The following is a 10,453-nucleotide window of genomic DNA, read 5'->3' on the forward strand; positions in this document are numbered from 1 at the left end:
TCTCACCTGGAGTACCTTTCAGAGTATGAAAGCCACGGCAGGGAGCACGCGGGCACACCCCTTCCTCCAGCCCTCCGGAAAGTGCCGGGCCGCCTCCTGCCCTGCCCTCCTGCATCGCCTGGGGGGCCTCTCCTCCTCCTCCAGCCCCCCCCAACCAGCTTTCCTGGCAGGGAGGCGCACAGGCCATCTCCCCCACCCCACCCACCCCAAGGCCCCAGTTTCCATCTTCCTAGGGCCAAATCCTCCTCAGCTTAACTTGTCATCTTGACGGAGGGAGGCGTTCCCGGAGTGTTTATGCCTCGCCTGGGGTGCAGTCCAGGCGATCAGGGGATTATGGCGGATGAGGCCTGACAAACGTGACAGCCTCTGGTTTGTAACAGTCGCCTGGCCCTGAGCGCAGCAAGGGGATGGTTATTGTTACGGACGCAGGCACCCGCCCTCTTCTGAGCCGCTCTTGACTCCCGCCTCCTCTCGCCCCCCTGCAGATGACCCGATCCGGCTGCTGCGCGAGGTGGTGCTGCTGACGGACGACCGCAACCTGCGGGTGAAGGCGCTGACCCGCAACGTCCCCGTCCGGGACATCCCCACCTTCCTGCGATGGGCGCAGGAGGGCTGAGCCAGGCAGCCTGCAGGGGGGCGCCGTCCCCAGGAAGCTGTGCCGCTCTGTGCCACCAGCAGGGGGCAGCCTTGAGGCGGAGGGGGGCCCTTGCGCCAAGCCACTGCCGCCCCCACCACCGTTCCCGGCTGACACCCACCAATGAACAATAAACGTGTCTCCAACCCGCCCGGAATGGCCGTGCTGTGGGTGTGAGAGAGAGGGAAGTGTTGTGTCCGCACAGGCCACCGGGGGGGCGGGCGGAATAGGTGCGTGTCGTGTTCCCCCGCCGAGGGGGGAGGATAGGACAGCCAGAGAGGTCTTAAGCGGGCACCCCCATATTCCTTTTACTTGGCCAGGCAGGGCGAGGGGGGGATCCTTTGTGTGGAAGTGTGTGAGCCCCGATCCACTCCCTGCTGCCCCCCCACATTGACATCCTCTCTCTTCCAGCCCCCTCCTGGACCCTCGTCCTTCCCTTTTGCCACCCTGACACCTGCGTCACAGATTTCTTGAGCTTGCACCCATCCATTTCCATCATCCCCAGACACACACACTCTCCTGGTCCAGTGGTGTGGGTTGCAGAGGGAGGCCTGGGCCTTGGGATCAGACCTTTAAGCTGCAGGGTTTGGGGAGTGCGGTGTCAGGGCTGGGGGGTGGAGAGAACAGGCAAGCAGGTTCCCCTGTGAAGGAGCTCTGAGGGCAGTTGGAGCTCACACAGAGAACGGCTGCCGTGAAAAAGAAGAATTGTCCCCTTGGGAGCTTGTATTTAAATAGGGGGGGGAGCCTTAACTGGCCCCGGTCAGTTGCATCGTTGGCCATCCCCTTTGGGTCAGTGGCAGGCGGGGGGGCAGGGCAGGATTGGGAACAAAAACAGAAAACCAAAAGAGCCAGCCATGGAAATGGACTTGTCCTGCATTCGAAGGATGCTTTTTAGATAAAACCCTTTGCTTCTGGAGGGGGTCACGCCAGATGGTTTGGGGGCACAATTCTGCCTTTCTTAGTCTGGAGAGGGGGAATCACCTCTCCCGCCTCCACCTTTGGGGTCTTCTGCACTCAAAATCATCAGCCCCACCTGCTCGCCAAACAGGCGTGGACCCCGCCCCATGGATATGGGGAGGGGCGGCCCTCCTACAGGCAGGTGTGTCTCTTCCCCCACCCCTTTTGTTCTGCTTTTTGGCCTGCCTGGGTTTGATGGGGGGCTTGTGACAGACAAAGTAAAAAAAAAAAAAAGTTCCTTTGTTTTCTTAATAAAAATTTTAGTAGGGAAACACTGTTCTGTGCTGCCTCGTTTTGTGGGGTCGGGGGGAGAAGGCGGTCTGGGGAACCATCAGCCTGGAATGGGGTTTCTGAGGAGGGATGTAGATGGTACTGATTTGGGCAGAGTGGTAGCTAAATGACCCATCTCTTTTCAGGACACCCATTATGCCCGTAATGGTTTGTGTCATAGAATTGTGGAGTTGAAAGGGACCCCATCTAGACGAACCCCCTGCAAGGCAGGAATCTCGCTACCCAGAAGTAAGTGCCCTTGAATTCAGTGGGGTTAGAATTTGGCCAGGACCATGGCTGGAGATGCGGGTCAGGTTTTGAGGAATTGGGGGGGGGGGGAGCGGAGGTGTATGGCCAGAGTCTCCAACGTGGTGCCCTCCCAAGGTTGCTGGCCTTCCAGCTCCCATGTCCCTGACCGCCGACCACCAGGGCTCAGGACAGCTCAGTTGGCCTCATCCTGGCCCAGCCATAGATCATATTTGGGTGGGGCAAGATTTCACTGAGCCAGTTTAACACTAGTTTTCCACAGTCATTTCACGTTTTTAAAAATAAACAAAAATACAGGAGGCCAATAAATGGTGTGATAACACCTCCAAAGAAAATGAGAGAAATTCATGGAGGGGAGGGCTCTTGTGTCTGAGTCCTGCTTGCAGGTTTCCCATCGTGGGCACCTGGTGGGCCCCAAGGTGGGGCCCCTTTGGCCTGATCCAGCAGGCCCTAATAATAATAATAATAATAATTTATTTATACCCCACCCATCTGGCTGGGTTTCCCCAGCCACTCTGGGCAGCTTCCAACATAACACTAAAATACAATAACCTATTAAACATTAAAAGCTTCCCTAAACAGGGCTGCCTTCAGATGTCTTCTAAAAGTTTGGTAGTTGTTGTTCTCTTTGACATCTGATGGGAGGGCATTCCACAGGGCGGGTGCCACTACCGAGAAGGCCCTCTGCCTGGTTCCCTGTAACTTGGCTTGATGGTTCCATGTTCATGATGTTGGATGGGTCAGGCACCCAGTAAGGCCTGTTTTAAACTGGTTCTCCTCAGCACAGACACTAAATCTTGGCCGCAAGTCACCCACAAGTTGCTGTCTCCACTACCACCCCCAAGTTGTCACTATTGCTGCTTTTACCCCTCCCCAAGTGGTATGGCAGACCATGACCGGCTTGTCAAGGGCTACCTAGAGCTCTTGGAGGGGCAGATTTGAGTCTCCCAAAAGTCCAGTCTGCAACACCGCAATCAAGCATACACTCCAGTCTCCCCCCTCCCTGAGGAAGCAGAAGCAGCCTTGTGGTGTCAAAAGAAAACTTTTATTGCTCTTGAGTTTTTTTTCCCCATGTTTATTTATTTTTTTATTTCCGGTATAAAACGAAAGGGGAAAAGGCACATCCCATGTACAAAATGCTACGGTGGGCACAGCAGGCTGCCCCCCCCTTTTTGAATACTTTGTGTTGGGGGGGTGTCTTGCTGTGTCCTCCCAGGGCTTGGCAGGGTGGGTGGGTTGGGGGGCAGCTGGCTCAGACGAAGAAGGCCCAGCCCCACGCTTGGGGGGCGGCAAGTGGGAGGTTGTGTGTGCAAATAGAGGTAAAAGGAAGATTCACATCTTAACCTGACCTTTGGTTAAAAAAGAGTTGGAGGGAAAGGGGGGGCAGCTGCGCTGGCAGGGCCTGAAGGCAAAGGGCACATCTTGTCCCGCAACCCCAACCCCACCTTCTCCCCATAAGTGCAAAGAGAGTCTGGCAATACGTGCACTGGTCAAAGCTTGGGTTGCCCTCTTTCGCCCCAAAGATGGAAGGGGCTGCCGTGGGGATGCCCATTCCACCTCCAACAGAGCTGACAATCTGGGGAGTGTTTTGTCTTTGTCAAACAGTCCTTGGGGAGGAGGGACAAGCAGAGGGAAGGAGGGCACCCCCCAAACCACACACAAATACCCCAGAATAATCTTTGGCTCAAAGTGAGACAGTGGAAGACGGGACTTGGGGTTGGAAGACTGGGATGGAGCTGATTCAAAGGGAGAGGGACCCCGTTGTGGTAAGAAGGAGCACACACACCCCATCGCCGCCCCTTGGTCACAGCCGTGTGGAGTCTTTAGTAGGGGAGGGGGGGAGTGAGGGCCCCCTCTCCTATTCACATTGCAAAAGAGGTTGAGGGGAGAGTTAAGTGCTTGCTCAGGTGAGTCCCAGGGCATCCACTCACCTGTTGCCTCTGTGGCAAAAGGGATGCAGGAAACTTAAGAACATTGCGCCCCTTGCTCTGCCCCCACAGTCACCACACAGGATTTGTGAAAAAAAACTTCCGGACACTTGGACTCGTGCTCAGCTCGTGCCAGTGAGCCAGGCTGCACTGGGAGCGTCACCACCTTCCCAAAGTCACTGCACAGCAGCCAGCCTGGAAAGGGATGAGGGGAGTTGGGTGTCCAGCGACATCTGCAGAGCCAGGAGTTTCTCACTCCCTAGTTCTGCAGGAAGGCACATTGTGGAGCTCTGTGTAAACCTTGAACCCGAAGGGGTTGGGTCCCATGCCAAGAGGGATTCTCACACTTCCAAGATTTAAGGCTTCCACGCCTGTTGTCCTGCCTGTCACCCATTGTGACAGGCAGAAAATCAACAGGTGTGGCAGTTTGAAGGCATAGGATGGCAATTCAGTGCATCAAGATATCTGGGTATAGCGGGACAGATGTCTATAAGATGCAAAAAGGACTGTCTGTGGGCGGCTGAAATGTACGCAGCATAAGCAGAGACCACCGACATGGTTCTCTGTGCATTCTGTGGGCAGTCCCTCTCACCCTCCTTTCTCTGGCCACTGATACCCCACTGAGCACTGGGAACCAGAGTCCACCAAGGTTTTTGGGGGCCACAAGACTCTTCAGCTGTCCCTGTAGACCCAACAGAGCTGCTGCCCTCTTTGCTAAAGCTCAGACCTGCCCAGAGGGGCTTCCCCCAATTGAGGCAGGTAGAAATGTGGGTCTGCCCCACAGGAAAAGCTTGGGGGCGGAGGGAGAGGCAGTCAGGAGCACAACCTCCTGGCCATTTCTGGGGGGCCAGAGGGCAGCCTCGAGGTTTGACTCCTGAAAGGGAAGGAGGAATGGAGTTGGTGGGATCAGGCCCATGACACACAGGCCTCACCTCCCAAGCAAGCGGGGGGCAGTCCTCAAGGTGCTCTCTGGATATACTTTATTAGCCTGCTTCTTTTCCTTCCAACTCAAAACCCTGGGCACTCAAGGGTGGGGGGGAAGCATCACTGATTGTTGCTTTGTTGTTAAAGCTTTTAAGAGCTGGGGAAAAAAAACAAACCCACATGTCCTAATTCCTGAGAATTGCACCAAGGCCCCTTTCCTGAGCAGATCCCTACAAGTCAGACAACTGGAGCTCTTTTGCAGTTTGGGCGGGCAAGATTCCCTTCTCTCCTTGAGGAGAGAGCTCTTCCATATTAAAAAAACAAAAAGCTGGGATATCATTCTGAATTGCACCACTTCAAATTTAAGGGTGGGGGGAACATCTCTAGGCCACCCCCCAAAAAACACAAGCGTGTCAAATTATAATCTCCCTGCACATAGAAAACTAGGAGAAAGTTTATCAGGAGCTCTTTTCCCTGCTGCGCTAGTTTTTCGCCCCTGCGAGGCTCCTTTCTAGAGCACTGAGCCTTGCAGAGGCTGTCAGGCCCCAGCAGGACGCCTGTTCCTTTTGCCCAATGGCGAGATCAGCTGACAGGTGACGGAGGCCATTGGGAGGGGGAGACTATTCTCACCCTCCCCACAAAAAGAAAAAACCAGCAATGAGGCTGGACTCGATGAATCTTTGGGTCCTTCCAACTCTACGGGTTTTGTCTATGGGACAAATTCACAATTCCGCTTTGGGGGCAGCTCCACAGCTTGGCAGAGAACAGAAATAGAGAACAGAGAGAGGGGTGAGCTCTGGCTTCACGAGAGGTTGGGGGGAGAGGACGACGACTCCATGACGTCCCCTCCCTCGTCACAAATAAGAGGGGGCTGAACCCCTTGGGGGGGCTGCGCTGGTCACTTTTGGGGAGGAAGCTGTCCTTTCCCCCCGCAGTGGGGGCAAGAGTCACCCCCTCTCCTGGGCAGAACACAAAGGCACTCTCACACCCCAAACAACTTGGGGGAGCCCCCTTCCCTCCCCCACAAGCCCCGGTCCGTGGAGGGAGAGCGGGAGAGCGAGAGGGGGGTGATGCGGGGGTCGTCAGGGGGGTGAAAAGCGCTCTATGGTCCGGGCGTGGTGGTCGTTGTGCAGGTGGGCGGCGGCGGCGGCGGCAGCAGCTGCAGCGGCCGCGGCTCCCTGGGCGAGCACCTCGGCCGCCTTGTCGGGGCTGAGCCCGAGGTAGAGGCCCTCCATGGCGGCCTTGGGGTCGGCGGCGGCGGCCAGGAAGTGCGAGGTGTGGCTGAGCAGCTCCTTGTCGTGCTGCTGCTGCTGCGCCAGGCGCGCCATGGCCAGCACGCCCTCGGGGAAGTCCAGCTTGAGCTTGCCGTCGGGGCCCGCCGCTGCCGCCGCTGCAGCCGCCGCCGCCGCCGCCGCGTGCATCTTCATGTGGCTGAGCAGGTTCCTCTGCTGGGCGAACTTGCCCCCGCACACCTGGCACTCGTAGGGCTTCTCTCCGGAGTGGATGCGCATGTGCTCCGTCAGGCGGTACTGGCGCGTGAAGCGCATCCCGCACGCCTCGCACGCGAAGGGCTTGAGGCCCAGGTGGCTCCGCATGTGGCGGGTCATGGTGCCGCGCTGCGTGAACTTCTTGCCGCAGATGGAGCAGGGGTAGGGCCGCGTCAGCCAGTGCGTCTTCTCGTGCTGCCGCAGCGTGGCCGGGTCCTTGTAGGCCTTGTCGCACGACGAGCAGCGGTAAGGGCGCAGCAGGTCGCACGCCCCCGACGGCACTGGCGGTGGCGGAGCCCCCTGCTGCTGCGGCAGCGACGACGGCGGAAGAGGTTTGTCCAGAAAAGGAGAGCTTTGCCCGGCGGCGGCAGCCGCCTCGGCGGCCTCCTTGCGGTACAGCTCCTCTTCCTCGTTGTGCGCCTCGACGTGCGCGTTCAGCTGCTCCGACGACGGGAAGCCCTTCCCGCAGGGGATGCACACGTACAGGTTGTCGCCGCCGAAGCTCTCCGGCTCGTAGCCCAGGTAGCGCTCCAGGCTGCCGCCGGCCGGGGAAGGCCCTCCGCTGCTGCAGCCCGTCTCCTCGCTAGTGCTCTTGTCGTTCTCCAGGTCCTCCCCGTCGGGCTCGCCTGCACCGCCGCTCTCCAAGCTCGGGTAGCGCCGCGGCGGCTGCTCCTGCGAGGAGGGCGACTCGGGCTTGTGGTCCAGCTCGCCCTCCTTGTCCCGCCGCCCTCCCCGGCAATCGCCCCCGCCCTCGTCGTCGTCGTCCTCGTCGTCCTCCACGTAGCCGCCCACCAGCGGCTCGTGCTTCATCCAGCGGTAGAAGAACTCCGGCGGCGCCACCTCGCCGGCGCGCCCCGACGGCTCCGACCCGGGGCTGCCTCCGCGGTGGTGGTGCAGGAGGTGGTGGAAGGGCGCCTGCAGCTGCGAAGGGGCCGCCTCCCCGAAGGCCGAGTGGTTGGGCAGCAAGGCGGGGCTCTCGGGCCTGGCGTTCTCGCGACCCTCCATGGTGGCGCGCAGGCGGCTGTCCGGCGGCGGCGGCGGGGCGGGCAGCTGCGGCGAGGGCCCGTTGGGGCTCTTTTTGGAGAGGTCGAGGCCGCAGAGTGGAGAGCAGAGGCGCTCCGGGGGGCACAGACCGGCCCCATGAGGGTGCGCGGAGGCTGCGGCGTACAGCTCCCCGCAGTGGGTGCTGAGCGGCTCGGAGGGGCGCGGCGGCAGCCCCGGGGGCGCGTAGCAGCTCTGGATGACGGGCGTGGCTGCGCGCAAGCCGCGCGCCAGCTTGCCGAAGGGCGAGTAGCCGCCGCGGAGCTGGCAGTACTTGCCCGAGCGCTTGAGCTTCTTCTTGCACAAGGCCACCAAGTCTGGGATCTGCAGGTAGCTGGCGGCGGCCAGCACGGCGCCCAGGCTGGGCTCTCCCTCTCCGCCGCCGCCGTCAGAGTCGCCTAGGCGGCCTGTGTAGATGAAGTCGAGGACGGCGCGGAAGACGCCCGGGCTGACCATCTCCTGGTCCAGGTTGATGAGGTTGTCGTGGACCACCAGGGCCTTGAGGTAGGCGCTGCTGGCCGCCAGCACGTTCTTGTGCGCGCGGAAGAGCGCGTTCTGAACCACCAGGATCACGTCGCACAGGAAGCCCTTGGTGCGCTGCGCGTTGAGCTGCAGCAGCAGCTGCCGAGAGTGGCCCGCCGACTCCGACGAGGCGTCCAGCATCGCTGCGCCGCGCTCTCCTGCAGAAAGAGACGCACGGAAAGAGAGAGAGCCCGGCGGGCAGCGTCAGCGCGGGGGGCCCAGCCTGCCCGCACCGCTGCCCTCTCCTGTCCCACGACAGCGCGGACGCCCCCTCGGAACGTGTGTGTCTCCGCCTCGGCCCCGGGCTCCTTGCAGGGCACTCTGGACTCCTTCCCCGCCAGTCTGCCCTTATAGAGGGGTTTCCCTCTCAAGGAAGGAGGAGGAGGCGGCGGCGGAAAGGGGGGATGTTCAGCCCCCCGGTATCTCCGCCGTTGCCGATCGCATCCCACGCCCCCCTCCGGGTGGGGAGGGGGGGCAGGGCTAAGCGTTCACACCTGGAGGGGGCAGTGCCTGCAGAGCTCATCCACGTCTCTCCCCTCGCCCAGCGCAACCACCCTGCGGAGCCAACCGGCCAAAAGCACTGATGCAGCCGCCGGCCTCTCCGTTTCCATTCGTCTCCCTCTGGCCACGATCCGGCTTTCAGAAGGCTCGCTTTCTGGATGCCGCCTCGGAGACCCCAGAGAGCACAGCGAGCCCCGGTCTTCTGCCCTCCGGAGGTCCCCAAGAGGCGGCTGCCCCAAGCGTCAAAACGCAGCCCCCGCCCCTTCCTTTTCTCTGCGCGCTTTCTAACCCTGAGCCTTAAAGGCTGGAATCCTAAGCGAGCGTCGTTACTAGAGAGTCAGCCCCGTTTCATGCAGCGGGACTGGCTTCCGAGTAAGCCCTGCACCGTCCCTGCCCTTCTTCCAACCGTCTCTCCAAGCGCGCCTCGCGGGGGATCCGTCCGGGCCCCGGGAGCAGAAGGCACCGCTTGCACCCAGCTAGCGGTCCGGCAAAACAAAACTGAGAGGTTTGGGGGAGGCTTCTGGGCCCAGGAAACTGTTCCCCTTGCTCCACTTTGGAGCTGGGATCCGAAGCACCCTCTGCAGAGAGCGCCCAGGCCGAAGCGAAAGCGGCCCTGCGCTCCCTTCCAGCCGCGAACAGGGCGAGGCCTGGTCTGTCTCTTCCAACTCCTCACCAGCCCCAGTTAGGAGGGTCAGCTCCGTCCCCGGGGTGAGGTGCGGGGTGCATAAGCGGAGCTGAGGGCAGGGTGAACCATGCCTAAGTTGTGGTGTTTGTTAGTCATAGGTCCCTGCCAAAAAAAGGGGGGGGGACATTATGTGCGATCTGGTGAAGGCCACGGAAATGTCAAAAATGCATTTCGGAAAAGTTTAAAAATAAAAACAAATTCCAAAATGTGAAGGAGAGTGGCGGGAGGAGAAAGAGAAAGCTGAGAGATTTGACGGGGAGAGAAGAAGGAGCCGCCCGCCCTGCTCTCTGGGCTGCAGAGTTGACAGCCCGACGGAGCCCGCTCCGCGGCCGGGAAAAGGATTTCAAAGCCGCTGGCCTGGGAGGAGACAGGAGGGAAGGCCGCTCGGCCGGCCGAAGGGGGATCTTCCGCCCCAGGTCAGACTGCGGAGCGAAGAGCGAGCTCGGGAGAGGAATTGGGGTTCAGTAGAGGACGGAGGAAGGACGTAAGAGCCCCCCGAAAAAACTTCCAAGGCGTCCCGGGTCGCGGGGCAAAAACCATCCTCTGCTTTCCAAGTTCTTCCGAAGGAAAGTCGCCTTCGGTTGTGCCTCCCGCTCCGGGGTGACATGTCGGGCAGGGCAGGCTAGCTTGGCGGGGCGAACAGGGAGATCCGCAGCGCAGCTCAAGCTGAGGATCGGGCGCGCGAAAAAGCGCCGCGCCTGGGACTGGGGGAGGGGGCGGAAAGAAAGGACTTTTCTTTTCCTGGGGGGGACGGGACAGTGAAGTATTTTCGCTGGGTCTCTTCGGAAAGGGCGCGCAATCTGAAGTGCCTCCCACCAGACCGCCGCGCCGTCTTACCCGGGAGCCCCGTCGAGTCAGCCAGGCAGGCGAGGTCCGTGTGGACGCGCATGGCTTAGCGGGCTGCGCTACTGCCGTGGCGGCGGCGGCGCCCGCCCCTCACCGGCGCCTCAGACCTCTTGGCCGCCGCTGCTCGCTCTTGCTGCTGCTGCTGCTGCTGCTGCGCTTGAGCCCCATGTGCCGGGAGCGCAGCGGCGGCGGCGGAAAAGGTAAAGGCCGGGCCGCGAACTCCGCCTGACCCCGAGCTGAACTCGGGCGTGTTCAAGGAGCCGCCGCGGCTTCCTCCTCCTCCTCCTCCTCCTCCTCTGGGCCAGAGAGAAGCAAGCGGAGCAGGACGGGGCGGGCGGGACGGATGGGGCAGAGAAAGAGGAGGAGGAGCCGCCGCGCCGACGGGGCTCCC

At 60.8% G+C, this 10,453-nt stretch overlaps 2 protein-coding genes across 5 annotated transcripts in view; one reads left to right on the top strand and one right to left on the bottom strand.

Annotated features, from left to right (window-relative positions):
* Positions 1-1,863, top strand: part of SMG6 (SMG6 nonsense mediated mRNA decay factor) — an 88,765-nt gene extending 86,902 nt beyond the window's left edge. For all 4 annotated transcript variants that reach the window (XM_083587421.1, XM_083587422.1, XM_083587423.1 and 1 more), the window contains exon 19: positions 486-1,863. In XM_083587421.1, coding sequence (XP_083443547.1) covers positions 486-616 — 131 coding nt within the window. In that variant the 3' untranslated portion in view covers positions 617-1,863. The remainder of the gene's footprint in view (positions 1-485) is intronic.
* A 1,288-nt stretch (positions 1,864-3,151) lies between these two features.
* On the bottom strand, positions 3,152-10,332 carry HIC1 (HIC ZBTB transcriptional repressor 1). Its single transcript, XM_083587277.1, has 2 exons — positions 10,054-10,332; positions 3,152-8,188 (listed from the first exon to the last, which is right to left on the bottom strand). The coding sequence occupies exons 1-2, from the start codon at positions 10,103-10,105 to the stop codon at positions 6,063-6,065; spliced, it is 2,178 nt and encodes a 725-aa protein (XP_083443403.1). The 5' UTR covers positions 10,106-10,332; the 3' UTR covers positions 3,152-6,062.
* Positions 10,333-10,453: the final 121 nt, after the last annotated feature.

Source organism: Podarcis filfolensis, assembly GCF_964270895.1.
Source record: "Podarcis filfolensis genome assembly, chromosome: 15".
Lineage (NCBI taxonomy): Eukaryota > Metazoa > Chordata > Lepidosauria > Squamata > Lacertidae > Podarcis > Podarcis filfolensis.

What these genes read in the sequence shown, in the direction of transcription:
- HIC1 (XM_083587277.1), bottom strand. Translation starts at nt 10,105, where the DNA reads ATGCGCGTCCACACGGACCTCGCCTGCCTGGCTGACTCGACGGGGCTC. An exon ending in TGACTCGACGGGGCTCCCGG is followed by an intron (nt 8,189 to 10,053) that starts GTAAGACGGCGC and finishes CTCTTTCTGCAG; the next exon opens with GAGAGCGCGGCGCAGCGATG.